This window comes from Cyphellophora attinorum (assembly GCF_001299255.1).
Source record: "Cyphellophora attinorum strain CBS 131958 chromosome Unknown Contig32, whole genome shotgun sequence".
Classification (NCBI taxonomy): Eukaryota; Fungi; Ascomycota; class Eurotiomycetes; order Chaetothyriales; family Cyphellophoraceae; genus Cyphellophora; species Cyphellophora attinorum.
Window position 1 is genome coordinate 278,298 of NW_017253260.1, and position 27,065 is coordinate 305,362.

The 27,065-nt window shown below is 43.8% G+C and overlaps 9 protein-coding genes across 9 annotated transcripts; 5 read left to right on the forward strand and 4 right to left on the reverse strand.

The window, feature by feature from the left end:
* Positions 1-82: 82 nt before the first annotated feature.
* On the forward strand, positions 83-1,532 carry AB675_7369 (uncharacterized protein; the record flags this gene model as incomplete). The annotated part of the gene is made up of 3 exons (XM_018147731.1): positions 83-126; positions 174-708; positions 756-1,532. The coding sequence occupies 3 exons, from the start codon at positions 83-85 to the stop codon at positions 1,530-1,532; spliced, it is 1,356 nt and encodes a 451-aa protein (XP_017996302.1).
* Positions 1,533-1,820: 288 nt separating this feature from the next.
* AB675_7370 (uncharacterized protein) lies at positions 1,821-2,936 on the forward strand (the record flags this gene model as incomplete). Its single annotated transcript, XM_018147733.1, has 3 exons — positions 1,821-1,936; positions 1,998-2,604; positions 2,643-2,936. The coding sequence occupies 3 exons, from the start codon at positions 1,821-1,823 to the stop codon at positions 2,934-2,936; spliced, it is 1,017 nt and encodes a 338-aa protein (XP_017996271.1).
* Positions 2,937-3,856: 920 nt separating this feature from the next.
* On the forward strand, positions 3,857-5,719 carry AB675_7371 (Lactose permease; the record flags this gene model as incomplete). Its single annotated transcript, XM_018147734.1, has 6 exons — positions 3,857-3,961; positions 4,022-4,329; positions 4,377-4,825; positions 4,877-4,956; positions 5,024-5,165; positions 5,250-5,719. The coding sequence occupies 6 exons, from the start codon at positions 3,857-3,859 to the stop codon at positions 5,717-5,719; spliced, it is 1,554 nt and encodes a 517-aa protein (XP_017996219.1).
* Positions 5,720-7,510: 1,791 nt separating this feature from the next.
* Positions 7,511-8,625, reverse strand: AB675_7372 (uncharacterized protein; the record flags this gene model as incomplete). Its single annotated transcript, XM_018147735.1, has 3 exons — positions 7,511-7,754; positions 7,829-7,886; positions 7,956-8,625. The coding sequence occupies 3 exons, from the start codon at positions 8,623-8,625 to the stop codon at positions 7,511-7,513; spliced, it is 972 nt and encodes a 323-aa protein (XP_017996242.1).
* Positions 8,626-10,174: 1,549 nt separating this feature from the next.
* On the forward strand, positions 10,175-11,458 carry AB675_7373 (putative NADH dehydrogenase; the record flags this gene model as incomplete). The annotated part of the gene is made up of 1 exon (XM_018147736.1): positions 10,175-11,458. One exon carries the CDS (start codon positions 10,175-10,177, stop codon positions 11,456-11,458), a length of 1,284 nt encoding a protein of 427 aa, XP_017996323.1.
* A 260-nt stretch (positions 11,459-11,718) lies between these two features.
* AB675_7374 (uncharacterized protein) lies at positions 11,719-12,284 on the reverse strand (the record flags this gene model as incomplete). The annotated part of the gene is made up of 2 exons (XM_018147737.1): positions 11,719-12,089; positions 12,143-12,284. The coding sequence occupies 2 exons, from the start codon at positions 12,282-12,284 to the stop codon at positions 11,719-11,721; spliced, it is 513 nt and encodes a 170-aa protein (XP_017996208.1).
* Positions 12,285-20,757: 8,473 nt separating this feature from the next.
* AB675_7375 (uncharacterized protein) lies at positions 20,758-21,132 on the forward strand (the record flags this gene model as incomplete). Its single annotated transcript, XM_018147738.1, has 1 exon — positions 20,758-21,132. One exon carries the CDS (start codon positions 20,758-20,760, stop codon positions 21,130-21,132), a length of 375 nt encoding a protein of 124 aa, XP_017996306.1.
* Positions 21,133-22,372: 1,240 nt separating this feature from the next.
* Positions 22,373-24,221, reverse strand: AB675_7376 (Sugar transporter STL1; the record flags this gene model as incomplete). Its single annotated transcript, XM_018147739.1, has 6 exons — positions 22,373-22,837; positions 22,891-23,132; positions 23,191-23,515; positions 23,579-23,739; positions 23,796-23,898; positions 23,964-24,221. The coding sequence occupies 6 exons, from the start codon at positions 24,219-24,221 to the stop codon at positions 22,373-22,375; spliced, it is 1,554 nt and encodes a 517-aa protein (XP_017996254.1).
* A 1,055-nt stretch (positions 24,222-25,276) lies between these two features.
* Positions 25,277-26,514, reverse strand: AB675_7377 ((R,R)-butanediol dehydrogenase; the record flags this gene model as incomplete). Its single annotated transcript, XM_018147740.1, has 3 exons — positions 25,277-25,537; positions 25,585-25,699; positions 26,429-26,514. 3 exons carry the CDS (start codon positions 26,512-26,514, stop codon positions 25,277-25,279), a joined length of 462 nt encoding a protein of 153 aa, XP_017996272.1.
* Between the last annotated feature and the right edge of the window lie 551 nt (positions 26,515-27,065).

Sequence of the window (27,065 nt, forward strand, 5' to 3'; positions counted from 1 at the left end):
CGCCGTCGTCGCCAGAAATGCGACGAGCAGTTGCCGGCATGTGGGACCTGCCGCCGTCTACGAATCGAATGTGTTCCTCGCCATGGAGAACAAGGCTATCCACCCGCCCAAGAAGCAACGAGTACAGTAAGCATGAGTCCGAACACAGAACCAGCAAGCTTGCATGGACCCAGATGCCTCACGATAGATTCTCCAAGGAAGCATGCCATATCCGACTGGATGGCATTGATCGATGAGGACAACTCTGCTGGGGCGGCGAAGGGCGGCAGCCTCGCAAATAGCGCAGCGCTTGTCGATCTGCCTCTTCCATGCGCGCGAGATGACGAGGTTGGAATGTCAAGATATCAGCCAACGACCGCGCTGAGTCACCTCACTGGCGTCACGTCGCAGGCGGTGAAGCACTGGACGATCGTGGAACGGTATCTGTTGAACCACTTCATGCAGTCGGTCTCTCGCGCTCTTGTCGTGGTCGAGGATCAGGACAACATCTTTCTCCTTCACTTCGTTCCCATGGCACTGCAGAACCTGACGGTGCGTCGCGCGCTGCTCGCTTTATCCGCTTGCCACACATCCAAGGTCTACCCGATCTTCGAGCATGATGTACTCGTACAGAGAACAGAAGCTCTGTGCAATCTCAAGACCGAGCTCGCCGATCACGATCGTTTCAAATGGGCCATTGGTGCAACACTTCTCTTATGCCTGGTTGAGGTAAGCAGTTCGGAAGTTGTTGAGGGCGGCGCGACTCACGAGTACAGATTTGCGAAGGGAACTCACAGAAATGGTTGTTACATTTGCACGGCGCTCGGACGCTTCTCACCAATACACTTTCCGATTCGCTCCAAGGCCCACCTCTCGCCATTCTGAAAGAACTGTACAACTACATCTGCTGCATTGCATCGGTAAACTCGATTACAGCACCTCCAGTCTTGTGGCCGTTGTCTGGTACCGATGTCGGTGCATCGACTGTGCATCCGTTATTCGGATCCTGCGGGGATCTTTATCATTGCCTGGCGGAGATCAATGATGTAGCAGCAGAGATGGACAATGCGTCGCCTGCAGAGCATCAATCGCTACGATTGCGAGAGATCGAGCTCTCCCTGCAAAGCTGGACCCCAGCAGAAGAATCACAAAAGTCTCGATACACATCTGAGCTCAGGGCGGCTGGTTTCGCTAACCAGTGGGCAATCATGATCCGACTACAGCAGGTAGCGAACAAGTCCAGGAACGATGATCCTCGCATCACAAAGGCCGCTGAGCACATCCTGTCTGCGTTGTCGCTGATCAGACCCGGCTCCGATGTCGAGCCGCTTCTCCTCTTCCCTCTGTTCATGGCGGGTCTGGGAAGCACGACAAAGCCAAGCCGACTGACAGTGGAGCATAGATTCACCTCGATGGAAGCCACGATCGGCTTGGGCAACATTGTAATCGCGCACAAGCTCCTGGACGAGATCTGGCGAAGAGCAAATGACGGCGATGTTGTGGATTGGCAAGCGCTGACGCGCGCAAGATATCCCGGTCTCATTCTCTTCTGAGGACAGTCAACCGCGTAGGCAGCAGATCTCCGCGCACAGCCCTGTGTGTTACAGCAAGAGGGTTTCGGATCTGGCACTCCGAAAAATGCACGCGACGGCCTATTGCGGAGCTGTCTCGCATTGAATGAGTCTTGGAGTCGGATGTGGAGCATGCCCACCTGCGGGTTGCGGCTGCCACGAATACTTAATGGTCCGGCCAGCGGGCAAAACATGACCGATCTCACGTCGAAATCAGGCTTGAACACAACGACCTGCCATATCGCCTGCTCGGAAAAGGTCCTTTTCACGATGTTGACAGCCCAACCTCTCAAGCATCAATTCACGGATACGCCGGTGAACAATGGCTACGCTCAGAAGACCTCCGGCCTGATCGAGCCGCCCGCCGCTTTCGCAGATATCGTGGGGTGAGTACTCTTCCTTTGGTGGTGAACATGTGTTCGAAACATCGCTAACTGCGGGTTTCAGTCCCTACGATGACTTTCGAGGCGAGTTACACGACAAAGGCTTTGTCGTCATCAAGAATGCCATCCCGCGCGAACGTGCTATCCAATACCAAGAGAAAGCCTACGAGTGGCTGCAATCATTTCCCGGAGACCTGGACTTCAGCAACCCTGAAACGTGGATAGCGAAGAATCTTCCGCTCCAGAACGGCATCAAGGTGTATATCCACTATGGTGTCGCGCATGAGAAGTTTGTCTGGGATGCCAAACAAGAGCCTGGAGTATTGGATGCTTTTGCTAAGCTCTGGCAGACAGACGAGCTGCTTGTCAGTTTCGATGGCATAAACATCACATTTCCGAACCGCAAGGACATCCCGAGGCGTGCGGCATGGGAGCATATCGATCAGAGTCCGCTACGACGCGGTGCTCATTGCATCCAAGGGATCATCAACCTCTCACCCTCCGGACCAAATGATGGCGGCCTAGTCCTGTATCCCAAGTCTCACAACTACAACGCCGAGTTCTTTGATAGCCGGGACGATAAGTCGAGCTGGCTGCCCATGAAAGATCTGCACCTCTTCACCAAGGAAGAGCTTGCGTGGTTTCGCGCGAAAGGGCTGCAGCCTCACAAGGTTTGCGCGGATGTCGCGGATCTCATCCTGTGGGACAGCCGGGTCATACACTACGGCGCCGAGCTACCGAGAAGAGCAACCAGATCAGGACTGCTATCTACGCTACATACACACCCGCAAATCTTGCGGAGCCAACACAACTAGCAATCAAAAACGAAGTCTTCGAGAAGTTTGGCTCTACAACTCACTGGCCTCACCAATACATTGTGTCCAGACCAACGCAAGCGATGCTGCCGGACGGCACACGAGATCCTCGTGACAGGGACCAGCCAAGAGAGATGCCAGAGATGACGGACAAGCTTCTGAAGCTCGCTGGAGCCAAGAGGTACTGATGGCGGTATCGGATCAGATGCAATTGAGCTTCACGTCGGAGCTTCGCCGCATACTGTAGAGTGGGTGCCACTTCTGCTAGCTGCTATGTGGGTGCTCAGGGTGCTAGGATCAGGCTTGCTAGAAAGGATCAGGATATTTGAGATGAGCCGAATGGGTCCGCATCTCAGGCCCTTGCATCTGGACATCAAAAATGTGCATTTGGGAAACCTCGTATCCTAGGCCTCTTCGCATCGATGGATAAAGTACAAGCAGCAAGCGGAAATGCATTGCACTTCTGCATCTCATTATCTTGCGGCGCCAACGGTCCGCATTCGCTCCTTGAGAGCACTAGGCGTGCCGCCGTGTCTCATGCATAGTGTACAGACCACCCATGTGAAAGCATCGCCTACGCGGGCGTGGTCGCGTCCACTTCGCGCAACCCGAAGGGTTACCATAGTCTACACACGCGCCATGCGCTTGCCGTACGGCTTCGATCCAGGACGTACAGTTACTGATCCGTTGTACCAATGCCCACGCGTCTGGCAGAGCTCCTTGTGCCGCCTCAATAACACCGGCTTTGCTCAAGAAATTCACCGACGTTCCCGCTTTGCTTATCTAAACTTTCGAGAGAGCGAACAAATCCCGAGTCTATCCCCAGGGCATGCGACGGCCCGTGGACCCTGCACGTCTCGCCCTTCAGGAAACTCTGCTCCAGGAACTGCCAACCGCAAACGATAAAAGCCGTCGTCTTCCCCAACATTCAACGCGACGGCATTGATATGCTGCTGCAATCTAGCCTCGGCCGACGACCATCAATGGCAGATATGAGCGTTGACGGGATGCCTACAAAACAACCCTTGTCCCATGGTTCATCAACGATTAGCAAACGGTCTTCACAGCAACGAAGAGTCCAGCAGCGCTATCCACCAAGTCCGACAACATGAAGGGCCTGTCCTTCAGAACCGGCGCGATTGGTGTATGGCAGCCGAAGTCGAGCAATGTTACGAACTTGCTGCTCATCATCTCAGCATGTGTCTTCGCTACTGTAAGCCAATACTTGCGGAGCCTGCTTCAAAAATGACTGGATGCTGACACGCGATGCGAGACCCAAGGCTATGACTCGGCCCTTATGACGGGCCTCAACATTATGCCGCGGTATACGCAGGATCTCGAGCTTGTCACGGCGACCATTTCCTTGAACTCCGGAGGGACCCTTGTCGGCTGGGGTATTGCGTCGTTCTGCATGGGCCCTGTCGTCGACAAGGTTGGGCGCAAATCCGGCATCGTCGTTTCCATCGTGATCAAGACGATTGGTATCATCTTGATGACAGCGGCCATACATGAGGCTATGTTCATCCTCGGCCGTATCATTTTGGGTTTTGGTTCTGCGACAGCTGCCATCGCATCATCCGCGTGAGTCCAGAAATGCCAAATACTTAGCGTTGCTGACGATATCCAAGCTGGCTAGCAGAGACTCTCCCCATCAGCATTCGAGGAAGAGGCTTGAGTATCATCTACTGCGTCTACTACGTTGGAGCACTGACAGCCGCTGGAGTCACTTATGGCACAGCAAACTATGACAGCTCTTGGTGTTGGCGTCTCCCATGCGCCTTGCAGGCTATCTTCGCCCTCCTGTGCTGGTGTGTGTTGTGGTGTACGCCAGAGTCGCCTCGCTGGCTGGCCCACAAAGATCGCACGGAGGAAGCTCTTCTGGCCCTTGCGTCTACTCATTCCAACGGCGACCGTAATGATCCCGTTGTCCTGGCACAGCATCGTGAGATCCTGGACACGCTTCAGTTCGAGCGCGACTCCGGTCAGAAGACAACGTACAAGCAATTGTTCAAGACAAGGAACTCGCGCAAGCGCGTCATGCTGGTCATGTCCGTGGCTATCATCGCCATGATGAGTGGTATGTACCGAGTCAAACCTATCGCCTGGAGATTGCTGACATCAGGAACAGGTAACAACATCATCGCATACTACTTGGGCTCCATGCTCAATGCCGCTGGAATCACTAACACCACCACACAGCTTCAGATCGTATGTGTTGCCCTTTCAGACGCGTGTTTCTGCTCCGTTCTGGCAGAGGAGACTAACAAGCCGACAGAACATCATCTTGAACGCATGGAGCTTCTTGTGTTCAATCGTGGGAACATACTACATGGACAAGCTGGGCCGCAAGACACTGTGCCTGTTCGCATGCTCCTCGATGACGGTTTTGCTTTTTGTCGTCGGAGCATTGACTAAAGGTATGCCCTTGTGCCCTCTCTCAATCCTCCTGGCTGTATCCATTGTCGTGCATCTGCTGATTTGGCTCTCTTTTTCTTCCCTAGTCTATGGCGAGAGCATCAACACTTCGGGAATATACGGGACCGTTGCTGCCATCTTCCTCTTCCAGGGCGCGTATAGCGTCGGCATCACGCCTCTCACTCAGCTCTACCCGCCGGAAGTTCTCAATTACGCCATTCGCAGCAACGGCATGGCTGTATGGACTCTGTCGGCCGCATGCTTCGGTCTGTTCTCGGCTTACATCCCACCGTTCGCCCTGGCAGCAATTGGCTGGAAGTTCTACATGATCAACGGCGCATACGACGTGCTGCAGGTTATCTACGTGGCAATCTACTGGGTTGAGACCAAGGGCTTGTCACTCGAGCAGATCGATCGACTCATCGACGGCGAGAAACACAGCGATGTGCCAGACGCGATAGTACATGGTGTAGCCATCGACTCGCAACGACGCAGTGAGGAGCTTGGGCAGGAGAAGAAGAGCGAGATCATTAAGGTGACCAGCGCTTCAGCATGAGTCGAGGAGCTGGGACTTTAGGCCCAGACTCGACGAGAACAGGTCTAAGCATCACGGCCTTGGTCGTTGCGGATTCGTCTGGGTCGAGACTTGCATTGCTGAAAGCGTCCACGAGCAACCTTTCGTGGCATTGACAATAGCGGCTCCTGCTCGTTTGGGAGATGCTTGCAGTGTTCGCTGTCAAGAACGAAATGCTCAGCAGCATTCTGGAGAGGCACGAGACTGAGGCCATCTAGGAAACGGTTTCGCTGTGCTGGCTCAACGCCCGCTTCAAGGTGTTTGCAATCGTAGGGGAAAGGGCTCTAACACAGTGCTATAGTTGCTGAATATATATGCATGTTCTCTTACTTCCGGTCGTCGTTGCATTTGTCTATCCGCTTGGAGACCCCTGCGTTCTACCCGAGTCCTCTTATTGCTCTTCAGCATTGATCTGCGTTGGAGCATTGTCTTTATAACAGGTGTTGACTATCGCACATCGAGGGGTGAGTGATGGACCTCGGAGTGCAGCGGCGTCGTGAAAAACGAAACGCGTTCTACGTCATTCTTACGCGTGATCAGATCTAGCGCTTGGCAGGCGCGTCCACCTTCAGCGGCCCGCGAGATCATTGAACGCCTAGCTGCCTTTCCTCGGACCTCATCCTTCCTCTATGTCACTATCATTCGTGTCTCCTTGATGTTTGCGGACGCGAATGGCAGGAAGTGTACTGCTTTATATCGTCGTGAAGTCGAGCATTAGATGTCGAAAGGTCTAGTGCCGTCGACCTCTGCGTCAACGTCGATTTGAGCTGGATTTCCGCAGAAAGTAACTCCGAGATACTTCGCCTCCTCTATCTCATCTTGCCGGAAAGCTCCCCGTTATCTCCTGTATCCTTGGGACGTCCTGCCACTAACATGCGCGCTCGGACTGTGCTTAGGTTTGATCATATCGCACTTATTGCGATTCATTGTCATTCAGCGCGAACCCACCTGTTGCTTTAGCTTAGTCTCGAGCTCGGTACGAGGCGCGAACATGCAGCCCTCAACAGCCTACCAGATGAGGCGCTACACCATCACCGCCGCCTCCAACGACTCTGCAACCGGCATCTGCGGACGTCTCCGCCCGAGACCGCCGCCGACACCGAGAAAGCGTTACTTCCTAGCGGCGCATTGCTCACGTCTAGGGAATGCTATCGCAGCGGCTCACGACGTCCTCTCAGCCCATGCCTTCTCGCGAAATATGTTTCGATGAAATCGCAATCGAGTCGAGATCCTCCACGAGGCGAAGGCCTACTTCCGTGCTGCCCCTGTGCGAACGATCTGGCTGTTGGCTACACAATAACAGAATGGGAAAAGACGGCCAACTAGGGCGTCCAATTCTTCCAGACGGGTCTGCCAAGCCTGGAAGAGCAACGGACTGCCAGTCCAGGTCCACGGAAGAAGCTGTTGAGATCTTGCGCAGGCAGCAGATGCGCTTCAATCACGGCCAGAGGGGTCTGCGGTCGTCAATCGACCGTTCAGATAGATTTGGCCTTCGCGAACCAGAAGAGAAGAGAAGGCGATCGCGAATCAGGTGCTTGCCCATCGAAGGCAACATGCACAGAGCAGCACTGGCGACAGAAACACCCATGGCGTTGAAGCCTCCCAGCGTTTCTGCGCACTGCGAGAAGCATGTATCTCAGCATTATGTATGGATTGCCTCGTTCCCGATGCCACACCCGACCTTCTATCTTTCGTGCTGATCGTGTCAACAGCCAGGCGTATTCTGTCCAGAACAGTCACATCGGCACAGATGCTACAGCCGTTCATGCCCAGCTATAGATTGCCTCCAATTGGCGTGAACGGCTCCGCCTTAGTGAAGTTGCTCTTCATGTTGCCTTGCAGAAGTTCCCAGTTATACTCTCGCAGCGGCAGATTCATCACCTCCGCGCCCTTTTTGAAGTTGAAGTCCGAATAAAACATGTAAACCGAGATAGGCATGACCGCACTTTCGTAGAAGAAAGCCATGTCGTGGGGATCCTGGTAGGTTCGCCAGAGTGTCGGCCAAACGTCGACGCCACTGTCGATCTGGTCAGGTGGCACAAAGGGAACGCTAACGGCTCGTATCATGCTGCTGTTGCCACTACGGAAGACGCCAGATCAGCCGAGTCGGGCGACAGTCTGTTGTAGTATGATAGTCGCACATAACGATCTGTTCAGAAGCATGTCAGCTCGAGAACATAGGCTTTAGTGGGCAGTGGTGGTGTAATGTGTAACTTACCTGCGGGCGAGCTTGTGCCGGGTAGCGAGACGTTGGATATTGGTTCCCAGTATCTATCAAGTGCCAGCTGATCGTCGTACGAGGGATCATTCGTCATGACTTGATATTGCTTTCCATGATGGACGACAAGAGCACCATCAAGATATTCAAATACTGCATTGTCGCCGGACTTGTCGGATAAGCTGATATGACCAGTAGAGGAGACGCCGGGTACGAGGGCTGCAGTAACGACCTGCAAGTTGGTTTTGTTGAGATCGGCAACGGCTTCCGATACGGTAGCGAATTGATCGAGGTAGTACTGTAGCCAGTATCCGATTGCAAGGCCAGGGCGAGAAGTGTTGCGAGCTCCGTAGTCGCTTGCACCAAGGTAAAGGAGACTCCCAGTCAGACCTTCGGTATTCATCCCGTCGATGCTGACCTTGTCGTACATGGTTACAATCATAGATCCGTACTTAGAAGTCCATTTCAACGGATTGTCGGCAACGGAGCCATTTTTGTTGAGGCCGGCCGGAAAGACGAAGATGCTGGAATTCGTGGAAGCCACGAAGTCCATGGAGCGACCGTTGGTAATTCTGTCATCCACTTTCGCGTGGTATGTAACTCGAGAGCACGCTTCAGCGGCGCCGCTTAATAGCAGCAAACCTGAAGCGACAGTTGTGCGGACCAACATGGTGGGCGATCAGCAGAGAGTGGACTTGGGTACAATACAGCAAGTCCATGCATTTCGAGCGATGAATCTGCCGGGCCTCATATAGGCCAGCACAGTTGAGAAGCTGGGATGCGGTCGAGTAGAAAGCGTAGTCGGCATCGCGGAGATTCAGCCGGGGCGCCGAGCTGATAGGGTGGTTACACCTCCTTCAAAAGTCCTGCACGACAGCCATGCTTCGCCAAGATTGTCCATCACGCGCTTTCGCATCGTATTGTTCCCGCAACTCGACGATTCCACTGTGAGGGTTAGAAGGAAGGCAGCTGTAAGGGCTGCAAGTGCGTCAGTTGGTCGATGTGTTTTGGCTTGGACTCTACGGTGCCGAGGACTCCAGTGCGTACTCAACGCCTTTCCTCTGGCCTCCAAGAGCCCCAGCATCGAGGTTAACTCATGAGACCGTTCTTCAAAATTGGATATAATCGTACCCGCATTCGAGAGTAAGCTTGTCGCGTCCCTGGGTATTCCTGGCAGACTTCAAGTTTTGGTCTGTGGGCGCGGTTTCGACTGAAACGCGCAGAGTTTCGGAATGCCGGGAACAGCTTCGCGCAACCATGTGTTCACAGATCAAACCAGGAATGCAGGTGACCGATAATTGATTCATCGTCATCGTCCGGAACCTGGCGGCAGCTGCAGACTCGCGAACGGTTGGGGGCATCCCACACCAAGCCTTTCCTGAAGCTGAAGCTTTTGAGTTCGTCGTGCAACCACAGAAGCAGCGTTAAGCGAGAGAAGGTCGGCCTAGAAGAGTTGAGCGGAACCGTTGGAGTCAATTTTTGTGATTGCTGCGGGGAGGTGGTTGGGATATCGTCAAGCAATGGGGCTGTGTCGAGCGGAAAGCTTATTTTGCGCGTCCGGAATACGAGCAAAGGCCCGACAGCTGTGCCACGTGCATTCCGACATCCCGCTTGACCAATTTCAGCTTCTGTCAGTCCATCACGAGCTACCAAGCTACAGGAGACGGGTTGATCTGTATGTCTTCGCCGACCCATCGTCCAGAGAATCTGTGAAGGTAGCTATAAACGAAGCTGGCAAGCTTCCGGTTTGGCCGTGGAGTTTCTGGCACGAGCGAGAGGCCGGACTGCCATGAGCACAATGTGTGTGATCAGGGAACAGCGCTCTGCTCAGGTAGCGCTGGGCAGATTCTCCCACTCAGCAACGAGCGGAAGTCTATAAGCAGCAAGAACGGTACGATGCCGAGTCATGTCGAACAGGAAATTTGTACCGCAAGGAAGATTTCTCCGGCAAGCCCGTGAACGCAATGTCATTGCCATCTTTCGCTTCGGCATCCTACCGCACCATCATTTCCCGTGAGTCTACTTCTGCTGCCTTGAAGAGCATCCGATAAGTCAGCGCATTCAACGTTGATAGGCTAGCGCCTCGATTTTGTCTGATGTGGTGACGTCAACATCCAGATTCAGCACAATCGCCAGCCTCATTTTCCCTGATGTCAACTCGGACGCTGTCGCTGCTTACCAACAACTGCAGTCCTGTCGCAAGCAGCAGTACCGACAGCATGACTTCGAAGCCTCATGTCGTCATCATAGGCAACGGCTGGGCAGGATTTACAGTCGCTGAGAAGCTCGACCTCAATAAGTACACCATCACAGTGATTGCGCCAATTCGGACAATCCAGTATACTCCTTTGCTCGCGAGTGCTGCCGCTGGCCTGTTCGACTTCCGCTTAGCTGAGGAGCCTGTACGACGGAGGACGCGAATGGGACTCAGCTATTTCAAGGCCAATGTTGACGACATCAACTTTGACGAGAAAGTCGTTCACTGTCAACCAGCTTTGGACAAGGTTGCTGGCAACAACTTCAGCGGTACCAAGAAGCATCGGTTCACCGTCAGCTACGATAAGTTGATAATCGCACCAGGATGTGTCGCTGAGACGTTCGGCACACCCGGCGCCCTAGAGCATGCAAACTTCTTGCAAACCACGAATGATGCGCGGCTTATACAGCAGCGAGTACTGGAAATTCTTGATGCAGCTTCGTTGCCTGGCCTTTCCGACGAGCAGCAGAGGAATATACTGAGAATAATCATTGTGGGAGGTGGCCCGATCGGGATCGAAGCAGCAGCCGAGCTTTATGATCTGTGGAACGACCACATGAGATTCCTGTACCATCATCTAGATGGCAAATTCAGCTTGGAGATCCACGACGTAGCACCGACGATTCTTGGTCAGTTTGATGAGAAGTTGGGCGAGTATGCGCTCGAGAGCATTCAATCGCGGGGCATCAAGATCGTGACTGAAAGCAAAATCGAAAAAGTGGATGCTGCCTCGATACATGTCAAGGATCTAGGCCAGCTCAAGTATGGCATGTTGCTATGGGCGACAGGGAACGGCGTGAATCCGCTTGTAAAGGAGCTCGATGTCAAAAAAACTGATAAGCTACCGCGAATCCTCACGAACTATCAGCTGCAAGTGCTGCAGGATACGAAAGACGAGCAGACTGTGGAAGATGTCTATGCCCTGGGAGACTGTGCAGATATTGATGGGATGTCGTTGCCGATGCTCGCAGAGGTTGCAGTGCAGAAAGCCGAGTGGTTGGCGAAAGAACTCAATCGATATGGCCAACCGCAGCGGAAGTTCAGATACCGAGAGACCACGAATCTGGCGTACCTGGGTAATCACGATGGCATCAGTGATGAGAAGAGAACAGGGCATTCTGCTTGGCTAGCGTGGCGGAGCGGAAGCGTGTGGTACTGGCCGAGAAGCTGGAGACGCACGCTAATGATTGGCATATCCTGGCTGTTCAATTTTGTTGGTGGAAGAGATATTGCGAGGAAATGGTAGGAGGCCGCGGACGTCAAGCTGTCACCGTGGGTAACGGATGCGAACACCTTTCCCGGCTTGCTATACGCGAAGAGTCCAGATGGTCGCATAGTCAGGCTTCCATGTTGAGTGAGCCTTATCATCAAACGCTCGTCATATTCGTGAGACAATGTACCTATCAGTGGCGGTGTCGTGTGTGTGTCGATCACGCTGAATGCCTACGACACCGAATAGTACTTCGCCCACCAGGTGTTACCTCGTTCCCTCCACGATGTCTTGAATCATTGTTTCCAAAAGGACAGGTCTGTAAAATCAAGCACTGCTTCTTGAGATCCAACGTCCGAGAAAGTGGGAAGTGCGTCTGCTGGGAAAAGCTCCAACATCTCTAGGTTCGCTAATGGCTGGAAAAACTCTAGTGGCTGAGTGTATTCAGATGGATTGAAAGGTATAGACAGATCTCGAGCTGCGAGATACTGTCCGGAGGGTGAGATGACCATGTGCTCGGTTAATGCTTGTGGGTCGGCTTGCTCATGCAGCTTGTTAACGTTGGCTCCAGCAGAGAGACCACCTAGATCCAGTTCTTCTTGGGAAGACGTAGGTTGCGCTATGTGTCTTGCCTTAGCGTATGGTGCATGTGCGGTAGAATTTTCGACTGAGATTACCGAGTCAGTAAGTTAACTGTGGCAAACGTGGCTATTACCTTACACTCAGTGATGATGGCGTTTCCACGTGGCGAGATTGATGCCGCGGCAGGACTGATGGTACCAGTTATTGCCTTGTCCTCATCGCCTGGCTGCGCGTGGCCATCCCTCTGCGAATATAGGATACCTAACATTAGTAACCGCATTGCGGGTGACCCGGCAACCACCAAAATCAGGCCTTGACACTGACCCCGCTTAGCATTAGGTCATTAGCTCTAGGTTAGTCACTCCCACCAAAAATTAATATTATTAATAACTCTTCACCACCACACCTAATTTATTATTATTTACTTTTATATACTATAGAAATATATTATATAGTCTCTCTTCAAGTTAAGATTCAAGTTTAGAAGTATATAGTAGCCTAGTTATATTAATAGAATTATTACAAGTTTTATTACAAATCTTAATATTATCTCTTCTCTTTTATATATACTCTCTATTTATAAAGTAATCCTCTGTACTAAATATTAAATCTACTTTACTATTAGTAATATTAGTAAGTATCTAAAGTATAAATATAGTGTCTCTAGTAAGTAATAAACACTTATTAAGTAATAGATATAGAAATAGGACTATATTAACACTATTATAACCCCTTCTAACTATATTATTAAGATTCTATATCTCTTATTAATATAGAATATATATATAATAAAGTTAACTATTACTATTAAGTTATCTTATTGAAAAATATATAGAGTTATACTAGTTCTATATATAATATTAATTAGTAATAATAGTAATAATAATAAATATATTCTATAATCACTCTCTAATAGCTTTTTATTAAAATACTTTACTATTTTATTATTATCTTTTTAAATCTAGTATTACTTATATAACTATCTCTCTTAATATTATCAGTTATTATATCTAGCTTAGTTAGTTCCTTAATAACTTTAATATACTTTATTATCTTTACTCTAGTAATACTTACTCTACACTTTAGTTAACTTATTAATAAGAATTATACTTATTATTAATAAATTAGTAAATCTTAATATATCTCAAAGAAGATATTATAGCTATATAAGTATTATTTCTATTAGTATCTCTAGGATATTAATAATACTCTAATAGAATGTATTATAATAGTTCTACACTAGCTAACTAATAATAGTCTTCTATAGTATATTACTTAGTTTATTTACTAGATACTATATTATCTTTATAACCTAGTTAATAAGCTTCACTATATTAATACTCAAGTCCTTAATACCTTTTAGATTAGTACTATATTATAGGATTCTATATAAATACTATAGAATAAATAATTATATAGCAACTATATAAAACATATATAATCTTATATATATTACTTTATTTAGATTATAGAGCAAGATTATTTTAAGTAATAGATATTTATAATAATAGCTTCTTAATACTATATACTAGATAATATACTTACTATTATATAAGAGCTAGAGACTAGTATATCTATATCTAGTCTATATCCTAGATACTATTATAATTCTATACTATTCTATAGTGATAATAACTATAAAGTCTCTTTATCTTTTAAGAATGATAAGAATAGTTAGTCTAAATTACTTTACTTACTAGATAAGTATATAGCTAATTTACTCTTAATATAGATTTAATAGAATATTAGCTCTAATAAGATAGATATCTATAATAGTATTATTATTTTTTCTATACTATATAGTTAAGTTATCTCTATCTTAAGAAGAAGAGTATATTATAATAACTAGTCAAGTTAACTAGTAGTATACTAAATAAATTAGTCTACTATTATTAATTAATTATCTTTAGAATAGTCTATAAGGTGACTAAATTATATAATTCTTTTAGTAATCTAGATATTAAGTTATCTATATTATATTACTAATAGATAGTTAATAATATATATAGATTAATTAGTACTCTTAATAACTAGTAACTTAAGGTTATAGCTATTAAGAAGAATATAATACTTAAGAGATTAATAATATAGAATATTAATAGATAGTAGATAACCTATAGTAATCTTAGGTATAGACTTAATAATCTCTATTCTAAGATATAATACTATTAGAACAAGACTTAATAGATCTTCTATAATAATCTTTATCTTAAACTTAAGAGAGTGTTTATATATCTACTTTATAAATTCACTAATAACTAGTTAAGTATAATATCTAATTATTTATTTATCTCTAATAGTTATAATATAATATACTTTAAAGATTATAAGAACTAGCTTACTAACTAGATTTATTAGGATCTAGATTAAGTATAACTAGTATTCTAGTCTTCTAGTAAGTATATAGCTTTAGATATAGAATTAATATAATCTATATTTATAAAAGAGTATTAGTAGATAGTGATATATTTTCTCTAGATAATAATAGTGTTAGTCTATAAGAGATCTAGTTAATCTACTTAACATCCTGAGTTTATAAGCACTCACTAGTATAATATTAATATTATACTCTAGAATTTATAGCTTCTTAATAGGAATATACTCTTTATCTTAATATATTACGAGTCTAAAACCTATATATATATCTTATAGTTATCTATATAATTTCTATCTCTTACTATAGTCTATCTACTAGTCTAGTTTCTGGTGTTTATCTAACTATTCTATCTTATATATATTAAGAATATCTAGATCTCTAAAGGAGTTTAAGACTATCTATAGAGTAATAGTCTAAGTCTCTAGATAGAAGATTATATAACTTAGATAGTAATAAATACTAGTTAATATAGTATTAGATAGCTAGTTAATATTTAAAAGTAATAGCAAGTATATAAGATAATTACTATTAAAAAGTTTAATAATATAGAGTATAAAGTAGATATAGATATTCTAGATAATACTAATAATAAGTTAGATATTAATATAAATATAGTAGATATAACTCTTATACTATCCTTTTATATATAGACTACTTATAGTATTTATATTAGTAATTATATATATAGTAGATCTATTAACTTTAATATATTACTTACTAATATTAGAGTATAGATATATTTATAGACTAGTTAACTATAATAAACTCTTTTTATCTCTATCTTTAATAATATTCCTATTAATAGCTACTAGTCTATCTTATCTACTAAATAGCTATAATTACCTAGTATAGCTAGTACTACTAACTATAAGATAATAATACTAAAGTAGATAGTGATATAGATATAATCTAGTTAATAGTATTATTACTATAGATTAGAGATAATATTAACTATACTTTAGTAACTATACTATAATCTATCTAGTATCTTTCACTCTCTATAGTAGCTTAAGATAGTAATAGTTATAGTATTCTATATAATCAAGATAGTAGTAGTACTTAAAATAGATAGTAGTAAGAGTCTCTCTTTTATAGTCCTATTATTTATATCACTCTCTAGAATAACTATAGTTATAGTGTTACTAATTATACTCAAGTCTAATCTTATATAATACTATCTTATAGCTAATATCTAGTACTTAATATAAGACTTATATACTCCTACTAATTAGTGTATCAGGATACTATTAATATTTATTATTACTAAATCTACTATTAAAGAGTCCTTCTAGTAATTCCTTAATTAATTAGATATATTATAATAACTAAAGTAGATAGTATTTAATAAATATCATCTTATACTAATAGTCTTAATCTATTAATTCAAGCTAGCTCTATTAAGATATATCTATTAATTTCAATATCCTATTATCTTCTTAATAGTAACTCTACTACTAACTATAATAGATATCTTTACTATATATATACTTCTTAATAGGCTATATATAGTATATAAGATCACTTTTTAAGTGATCTTATATATAATATCTATTATTAGTATCAGAATCTATCTTTTAATAAGTATATAGCTATCTATATATAGTAGATCCTCTAGTAGTAAGAGAATAACCCCCTTATCTATATTATTATATATATATTCTATAAAGAGATAATATATAGTTTAGTTAATCTTATAGAGTATAAATACTATTATTCTAATTTAGACTTATAGGACTATAAGGAGTAAATTATAACCTAGCGATAGAATAGCACTTATTAGATTATTATAGTAACTAGTGTCTTTAGAATAGATATTAATTACCCTTATATATATATAGTAGTTTATTATAACTAGCCCTAGAATATAATTAACTTTATATAGAAAGTAAGATAGGCTAGTCAGGATAGATAAGAAGAAATAAGTATAATTATATTGCTATAGATATTTACTATAATTAATAATACTTAGTAAGAAGCTAACTAGTATTAGACTCTATTACTTAAGCAAGTTATATAGTGCTATATAAGTTAGAATTAATATATAGATATAGTGCTTAGTTAATTCCTAAATAGTATTCTTAATATATAGTACTATAAGAATAGTAGCACTCTATAATATCAGGCCTATCATAATCAGAGGATCTTTAATAATAGTATTACTAAGGACTAGATATACTATTAAGATATATCTTACTTACTTCTAACCTAGCTATTAAGAAATAGTCTAGATCCTAGATAGAATAGTATAATATCTAGACTAGAGAGTTAGATATCTTTAGAAAAGAATAATATTAATAATAAAGATCTAATAGTATTTAATATTATATAGAGATAATAGTAGTATAATATATTAATATAAGTTACTAGTATTATATTTAAGCGCTATCAATAGTAATATTAATACTAATAAGGGATATACTTTATTTATTAACTACTAGAGTTAAGTAATAGATAGAACTATTATCTTAAAAAGTGTCTAAGTAATTAATAAGGAGTGTTTTTCTAGGCTAAGAAAGTCTTAACCTTCTTATTATCTTAACTATAGATCTAAGATTATATAGCTTATTAGAAATATAGATAGCTATCTATTATATATAATAGACTATATATATAAGAGCTATATAAATTTTATAATATAGTCTTCCTAGCTATCTAGACTATATTCTATATTAGAAATCTTTAGGAATAGACTATTATATAGATTAGTAACTATTAAAGTAGATTTTAAGATATCTAAGTATAGATATAATAACTTAGAGAAGAGTGTAAGATATTTAGTAAGCAGAGTATTCAAGCTGTCTATATACTAGTATAGATATTAGACTATTTAGATAAAGAGATTATAATAGAAAAGATTCCTAGTTATAGTCTCTTACTTATACTAATACAGAAGTGAGAATTTTGATTTAGTAGAGAGAATAGCCTTTAGACTAGATTATCATTTAGAGTAACCCTAACTAAACATTATTTTATTATTATAATTAGTAAATCTTCTCTATAAAGATAGCTTTATTCTTTATTAGGTAGACCTAAGATTTATATTTTAGTGAGTTTCCTAGTTTGATTTCTATATTATCTTATCTTAGGTATTATATATTATAAGTACTTATTACTTAATATATAAACACTCCTATTCTCCTCTTTATTAATATACTATTAACTCTAAACTAGTTAATATAAAACAGTAGTAAGAGGCTTAGAATATAAGTGATATAGTATAATATATTCACTAGGATAATCAGCTAATAGTAGGGGATTAATTAGACCTTAATAATCATAATATACCTATTATACTCTTATTATCAGCAAGGAGTGAAGCCCTCTAGATATCTAAGGCCCCTTAGATTCCATTATATAAGGAATAGGAGTGCCTAGTTAATCTTATTATATCTAGATAGAATATTTTCTATATTAGAGATATAGAGATTAATAAATTAATCACTCTATAGACTATTATTTAATAACTAGAGATAGCTAGTAAGATCTTTAATATTATTATATTAACTAGTATCTCTATAGTTAATATTAAGGGTATAACCTATTTTATATTTATAGGGTAGAACCCTGGAATATAGAAGAAGTCAATCTAATAGATTCAGAAGGACACTAATTCTAACTAGTGATAATATTAGTTATATAGTAGATAGGTGCTTATCATTAATAAGATTAGTATACTAGAGTCTAATTAGTTTTAGTACCTTAACTAGATATACTAGGCCACTTAATAATATAAAGCACCCTTTAATAAGATATAGGTTATTATTACAGGGAACTTTTATTAGCTATTCCTAGTTAAACCCTTCTAGATCTATTTCTTATATAGGATAGAGTTATAGTAGCTTAAGATAACTTAAAGCTCTCCCCTAATATCTACCTAGGGTCTATCTAGGACTATATAGTAGCACTATCTAAAATATAAGGAGATCTACTATCTTAATAATTAGTAAGTATCTTAGAGTAATATATAAAAGATCTATTAGTTTACCTATATTACCCTAACTAAGGTTTATTATTAGAGTGATCTAATATTTAAGGAGATTCTTAATATACTATAGATAGGTTAATCTCTAATATTAATATAGCTATCTTTACTTAGTGACTTCTAACTCTAGCTAGGAGATACTACTAAACTATTAATAGTATAATAGAAGATAAATAAGAAGAATATATATAGTCTTACTAGTATTAATAGAATAAAATATCTCTATTACTATAAGGACTATATTTATATTTAGATATACTATCTATGTTTAGTAGATAAGGTATAATAGGATATAGCTAGCTATCTTATTAGGTGTGAGAATTATCACTTTCTTAGTATACTTATAACCAAGTTTCGGATATTAATAATCTTACTTATTAATATAGAGCCCCTAACTAGTCTAGTTAATAGTATCTAGAGATATATTATAGGATATACATTATATAACACCTAGATAGCTAAATAACCAAAGCAGATTATATAGACTAGGTTATTCTCTTATTAGAAGGAGAATTAAATTATAGAGTAGATCTAATAGTAGGAAAGGTTATTATTATTACTACTAGTGATTAAGTTCCTTATTAAGAGCTAGTAGCTTTAGTAGATAATCTTTTCCATATATCAAGATATCAAGCTAGGAGATCTAGTACTATTTAGTATAATTATATAGATATAGATACTACTACTCTTAGTATAGATAATCACTATATACAAGTTATAAAATATAATACTATAGATAGTGATAATTAATATTAACTAGATCTTTAAACTCTAGATAGTATATATAGCACTATTATGTATATAGATACCAGCAGGACTATAAGTAATTAGCTAGAAGAGTCGAGTAATATTATAGATATAGAGTAAATTAGGTAGCTATAATCCTATAGTATAGATATTTATAGATACTATCCTATTTATATAGTCTATTTAATATATCCTAATAAAATTCACTTAATTTTAATAGCTATACTTATCTCTAGATATACTATCTAGACTATATTATTATTATAGACCTACTAGTAATATCTTAAAATAGAATAGTTTAAGTAGTATAGTCCTCTATAAGACCCCTAATAGAAGTTATAAATTACTAGTATATATTTATTATTTAAGCTCTTATGTTAAGATAACCAGGCTATAAGATAACTAGATAGAAGAGTTAAATTCTTTAATATATCTCTTTCTCTTCCTTTCTCACTCTCTTATACTCTTCTCTCTCTCTCTCTTACTCTCTCTCTCTCTATAGCTCTCTTATCTTATAACTCTATCTCTATTATAGTAATAGCACTTAGAGATTAGATAGAATCTTAACTCTCTATAAGACTATTATACTTACTCTTTAAGTATAGGCTAGTTATTAATATTATGATTATATAGTCTTAATATACTTAATTACCTTAATCTTGATTTAAAATCAGTATACTAATATTTATACCTCATAGGCCTTGTGGTCTAATAGTATGATATGCCTATCTAATGATCCACAGAGAGGTCTGAGCCACTACTGGAAGACCTATTTGTACACTAGTCTATACTAACAAGTCTTTCAACACTACAGTGGCCTGACCAGGGCGTGGATCATGGACAAGGTTCGAGGATCAAGTCCTCGCCAGATCGATCTTTTTGCTTTTGCAGCTACTGATTCCTTGGCTGTATAGTCCTTGTGTGCATAACTATATTCTTTTTACATCTCTTTCTTCAATATACTGCAGCTTAAGTGAAGTATATATTTTTGATATCTTGAGGTTTTGCTCACCTTTGGGCATACAATTGCGATCTAAAATCTATTGATTAAACAGCTTGGCTGATTATCCTACTAATTAAACAAATAAATAAACCACATTCAAAATGGCTTTAGCCTTGAATCCTATAAGTAGCCTGCCGTTCCTAATTAATGATTGAACTAACAACTGTGTAGCCTTCTCACTCCTGTGATGACGATGATGAAAATGTCTGCGGTAACCCTGAATGTAGCGATCTTTATCTAGCCACTCTTGGTGACACAATCCACAGTCTCTCAACCACTATTAATCGATATGAAGGTGCGGTAAAGCGCCCGCATCCTGACATTTGGCTACGACGCCGCGGCCGCCTTCTCCGAGTCGACAGCGGAAGTGATTGACCACGCAAAGAGCCTACTGGCGAGTCTCGTTGCTAAGTGGGTTGAAGAGGAGGTAGCATTCTGTGCTCGTGGGATGGTCTCAAGTATTCGTCCCGACGCTGACGATGTGTGTTAGGAAGACAAACGTCCGTTGATTTTTGTCGCACACTCACTAGGAGGTATCATTGTGAAGCAGGTAAATGGGGCTACACAGTGTCATCCTGATAAGGACGTGACGTTAATTGACATCGGAGGGATTCGCCGTGCTTTGGCAAAAGATTGAAAGGGAGATGGGCAGTCTGGGCATGGCTGAACAGGCTTTGGTTGAGAAGGCGTTGAATGCTGGGCAACAAGTCATGGCGCATCAGAGCCTGCTCCTTGATGAGAACTGGCGGCTGATTGAGCAGAATTTAGAGAAACAAGTTCGTACGTCGACAGTATCGCGCAAGGTGGGCATGGCGAAGGTGATGAGTCACGAGGATATTGTACATGCGGGAGTTTCGCAGACTCAAGAAACTGCCAGATCGCCGACGGAAATGGTGAAAAAGGGATTGAGAGGTTCCCAAGGAACCAAAAAGTCAAGAACAGGCAAGGCTTCGACGCGTGCGATTACACGAACAGGAATTCAAGAGTCGCTGAAGTGGACCGAGCTCGACATGAGATAGAGCAGTCCGAGTTCCGTCACCACTGCCACATCCTTGACCTCGGGCAGGGGTGAGCCGACATGGCACGCAGTATGAGGGAATTCTGGCGTCCTCTAGAAATGTACAAGAAATGTACAACTTTCCTCGTGGTGTAAAACATCTATAGACGTTGCTGTAAAGATAAGGGCTTGTTACTGACTATTGAATCCGCAGCACATACTGATGTATGCTATTTAATTGAATAGCAGACTCGAATGACAGTGATGCCGTCAGAAGATGTTAATTCCCCGCTCCTATTGATCTAGTTGCCAGGACACCGTTGAAACCTGGTCTCGGGCCACATTTGGGAGCAGCTTGCATATGAAAATACACCATGGTGACCTTCGACAGGGGGACCATATTTGAAAGGAGTGTGATGACATAAGATGAGGAATGCATAGTATAAGCGTGGTATGAGTGCTGACGACCGAATTGCGGGATTTGGGTAAGATGTTGAAAGCTACGACCACACAAAGGTATTTATCTCTCGGTCCGGTGGCATGTGCTAACATACAGACCCCAACTGTGTCTCATGAGTATTCTGAAAGGCAACGCCGGTTCTGTGAGCTGGCCGGGTGTGCATTGCTGACGCCAAGACTTTATGCTGGGATTCTCGGTACGCTTGGATGGAGGTTAGTAGTGCTACGAGTACGCCGAATAGAGAACTTTGACGAGCGTGAGACGACGAGTAGAATGGTACTAAACATAAAGGAATCGGACGTAGAATGACTGACTTGAAAAATCGACGTTCGAACAAATTTACTTCAATACATCGGGTGACCGATTCCTTGATGCGCAGCGCCATAACCTTGCCCGTTGAACTCGGTACACTGGAAGCAATCGAAACCTGAGACAACATACACCTCAGATGCAGCTACCCCAAGCAATCTAAGAATGTGCTCTTCTGGTAAGCGCCAACGAATCTTCCTCACCTACCTTCTCGACAAGCCGAGCGTTGGAGGTGAGGAACCCTGAACGAAACACCTTTGCCTTCTGCTTGAACGTGAATGGCAACTCTGTGACAATTTTCTCAGTGAATAGCAACGTGGACAACATGGCCAGACAAGCCATCGGATCAGACGTCTTATTGTTGCAAAAGTTTTTGCGATCCTCTGTAGCCACTGCACCTGTGCGGAACAAGAAAATTCTCGTGTGAGAATAAGTGACGGCCTGCGTGCGCGGAAGAATGCAACGATCAGTGGGGAATACTAGCTTCTGGTTTTCAAGCCGCATGAGTAGCCTCAACTTCGCTGCTGGATAGTTTTTCGGTCCCAGCGCGCCTCCCAATATCGTCCTGGGTTTGGTCATATCTTGCCGAAGATCGAGCTGCAGTCTTACGTATGAGTCGTGAATACGGCGGCATGGCTTTCTTGTCCACGTGTTGCTCGCCCACAAACATCATATCGATCTGCTCCAAACTCTTGTTCGCGGTCTCGACGTAGAAGAACCAGACCACGAAAACGTTGACAAAATTGAAAATGGCGAAGATGATGTAAAACCAGAAGCCAATGTTTTGCAGTCCGACTGGCGTCACTAGAACAACCACATAGTTGAATGCCCAGTTAGTGCCAATCGACATGGGATAGAAGCGCGCGCGATATTTGAGCGATGCGATCTCCGCCGGGTAGAGGAAAGGGATCGACTGCCAGGCGAATGCGAAAACGATAAAGTAGAGATACACCATCGTCTGGAAACATTGTCAGCACAGTTTCAGCAAGTCTTTTGATGCCCCAGACGTACCACCACAACTATGCCCGCCCACTTTGCGTCCCCGCCGGTTCCGAGAGCGATGCCTGCAACGAGGAAGGTTACGAATTGGCCCATGCCCCCAAGCATCAAGAGTTTGCGTCGACCCCACGTCTCAATGACCAGCATGGAGGCAAGGTTAGACGCGAGCCAGCCAATTCCTGTACATGCAGCTAGAATGCGGGCCAGATTGTTTCCTAAGCCTAGACTCTGGAAAATGATGACAACGTAGTAGGCTATGCGATCAACGCGTTAGCTATTTCTTGGCAAATCAGGGATCGAAGGGGCGCCGACCGATGATGTTAATGCCACCAATTTGCTGCATACACATAATGCCGCATCCCAGGAGCAGTCGGTACGTATTTTGGCCTTCACCGTTCCAGACCTCGGCGATAGTCACTTTTTCTGCGGCATGCTCGAGTTTGACCACTTCTTGAATCTCTTCATAGTAGCTTTGGAAGGTTGGTGATGAGTCGTCCTCGTCCAAGATCTGGCCCAAGACCCTTTTGGCTTCGGACAGCCTATCTTTGGTTGCAAGCCACCGAGGGCTGTCGGGTAGCCAAGGCAGAATTACGAACACTGGTAAGAGAAAGAACACCTGGAAAATCGTAGGAAATCTCTGTTTCCGCATGTATCAGTCTTCCGCCTCGCCGCGAGTAAAGGGGACAATGTTGCGACCTACCCATTGAAGGCTGTCTTTCACAAAGCTAAAGCCAAACGTGACAAATTGCGCGGTCAACCATCCGAGATCAAGGATGAACAGCTCGCCGATCACTGCACGCCCTCGTGAATGCGTGCGACTTGTTTCTGCGTGGTAGACGGGCGATACTGAAGTATTCAAGCCTTGCGAGAACGCGTAAGCATGCATGTCCAAATGCTGCACCGAATGGAAGACGTACCGTTGCCGATGCCTCCAATGACTCGACCTGCGATAAGCATGCCGATAGAGACAGACGATGTCTGTATCACAGCTCCGACTGTGACGATTGCAGAGCCAAGCAACTGGCAGATCGTTAAGATGACCACCAACAGGTCCTCGACATGGAGAAAATTCAGATTGTGCTTACCAGAGCATATCGGTGTCCCACCCTGGATGCGATGAAGAACGCAAAAACGGCTCCAAGGAGACATCCTATGTCGTAAATTGCAGCAGTGTGACCAGTCAAGGTAGCACTTGGATGGTTGAAATGCTCCACGAATGCAGGACCACTGGCGATGCCGCCATACAGCGCTTGGTCATAGCCGAATAGGGAGAACGAGCAACCACAAACAACAGTCACTAGGAGTCGCACGCGACGACCTCTAAGATTCTCGATGCCGAACATGGTAATGTGTGATCGTCGAATAGATGAGGTCCTTCCTGTCGTGGATCGCCAGCCTAGGGACAACAGTGCAGGTGATAATTGTATCTGCAGGGTGCATAGCTGCAGATCTTATAGTCCTGATATCATCTGGTTCGAGGATATTGGCTTCAGCGAGACGCTCCAGGAACCCACCCGCAGTGGGGTCAGTACTCCGGGGTACGTTCTCTGTGGGGTCGACGAACATGAGGCTAGATGCGAATCCATGAGGAGGAAAGCCGCTTTTTCCGCACCTTTTTCCGCGATACTTCTGCCCCGACCACGATGGCATACGACTAATAGCGTGCCGGCACCAGGAGCTGCGCACTTGCGTTCTGAAGGTGCTGGTCGGCACCGAAAGCAATGTTACACGGGTGAGCATGAGACATCGTCTGCATCGTCTTCCATGACACACGGAATCGTCTGATGTGGCTCTATTCAAGGAAAGCACACAGGTTGAATCCCAAGCTCTGGCGGAAGGAGTGGGTCAAAGCTGAACACGCAACCCTTCACGTAATGCTATCATGAAGACTCGTTGGAGAACAGCCTGTTATCCTTGGCTGTGGGTTGCATAGACACAGTTGTGACACTAGCTCGAGTGATGAGATGAATCGAAGCGACAATCGATGGAATCTAGGACGCAGATCTTGGCAGGGCTGCGTGAGGCTCCCAATAATACCATCAGATACGGGCACGTTAATCTGTCGATATACTCACACTGGGTGTGACTCAGGGAAGTGACGTACCCGGGTTATCGCAGGGCTGGGTACCCTGGGTGTAGGATACTGTATACCATCTGACGAGTTCTTCTAGGGGTCTATAAGCACAAGGATGGTGACAAAGGCTCAGGCCGGACGCTCCAGCGGTCCAGTCCATTTGTGGACATCAACTGCGTGCGTAGAACAACATATTATCACATATAGCATTTCCGCTCACGAATCACGCACTGAGGGATCCAACGCAGCAGGTAGGCATGTGATCTCGGTATGAGTGCCCCAGCCCTACTATCCGAGAGCAGATCATCCGCGCCAATAGCCGCCTCAGGTAGGCATTGCCAGCTTCTTGTCTACTCGCACAAGAATCTTGATATGTCGCTCCTTGAAGGAGATGAGCTCTTTGATTCCCCTTTCCACCAAATCCTCCATCTCTATCCGAGCGGTAATGAACACATCCAGACTTTCCTGCGGAATCGCGCCAGACGCGATAGCATCGATAACAGAAACATAATCCTCTTTTGTAAACGCCAATTCCGATTTGATCGTTACACCGCTAAACAAAAGTTCATTCAGGTCAATGTTGGGCTTCTAGGCATCAGAGCAGGTCTCAAGCTTGGGCTATATGTACTCACCGGGTCACCCCAGATGGCGATGTTGTAATATGTTCCATATTTCCTGAGTGAACGGGTGCCAGCAGTAAGTGTAGCTTGCACACCGGATGCGTCGAAAGCAAAGTCGGACCCGAGACTGAGAAGCCTGTCAGTGCGGTGCGATTGTGAGTGTCATTGGGGCGCTCACCCGTCACACAAAGCTCTAGTCTTGTCTGGCACGTCAACTTGTGATGGATCGAAGGTATGTGTGGCTCCAAGCCTGGAGGCTTGAATAAACCGAGCTGGAGAAGGTTCCGATGCTAGTATCTTTGAGACGCCGATTGCACTTAAGCACAGAATAACCGCGAGACCGATAGGCCCGGCTCCCAAAACCAGGGCAGATTGATGAGGCTTGATCCCGGAGTTAGAAACAGCATGCCAGGCAACGGAAAGCGGCTCGATGAGCGCCCCGTGCTGAAAAGAAACATCTGCAGGCAGCCTATGACATGTGGTGGCAGGAATTACGATGCTCTCGCAAAGCCCTCCGGGATTCGTTGATAGTCCAATGATCGCAGTCCTGTCGCAAGTATTTGATTTCCCCAAGGAGCATGAGTAGCACTTGTTATCGCTCAACAGGTTCTCAACGGCTACCCTGTCTCCTGCCTTGATGGAGCTGACCGATTGATGGACCTCGGTTACTGTGCCCGAAAATTCATGTCCAAGAATAATGGGTAGTGTGGCTCCAGTCAAAGGATTTGGTTTGTCCACGGAGGGCGGAAAGATGGGACCGTGCAAGTATTCGTGGACATCAGTGCCGCAAATTCCACACCATGCTGGCTCGAGTCTGACTTCACCTTCTGAAAGTTCGTGTCGGACAGTGACGGACTCGACTCGGATGTCTTTGTTGCCGTAATACCTCACAGCTCTGACCAATTTCGCGCTGCTGCCAACAGATAGAGTGCCATTTTCCATGTTGGTGAGAGTTACTGGCAGAGTGATCTAGTCTTGATGTACACCTTGGTCTGTGTCGCATGAAATCGCGTGCAAAGAGTATGTCAGTGTTAAGCATTAGCCTGGATTGACGCCTGGTTTGCACAATCAGCATGGAAGAAGGGCATGTCGCTAGCCCTTTCATAAGTATGGTCCATTGTTCCGGCCCTTCTCGCGTCTGTTGCGGAAAAGCGGTCAGCGCGGGAAACAATCCAGGTCAAAATCTTGGACTGCGGCGGAAATCGGTGCTTCTTTATTGGTTGCTCTTTTGATTCATTCGTCCAGTGTACCATGGACATCCGACGTCCTCCAGAGAACGGCCCAGATCTCGGGAATGTCTTCCGATGAACCTTGAAGCGGGGCATAACGGCGCAAGTAGTATGTCAGTTGGAACGCACAAAACCCTGGAGCTGGTGTGACATTTCTAAGGCACGTGACAGACATGCCTCGGGGCCGAGATCACAAGGCGAACCAAGGCTGAGGTTTCTGGACAAACTTAAACTCCGTTATCTCCACTACCCCGCAGACCTGGA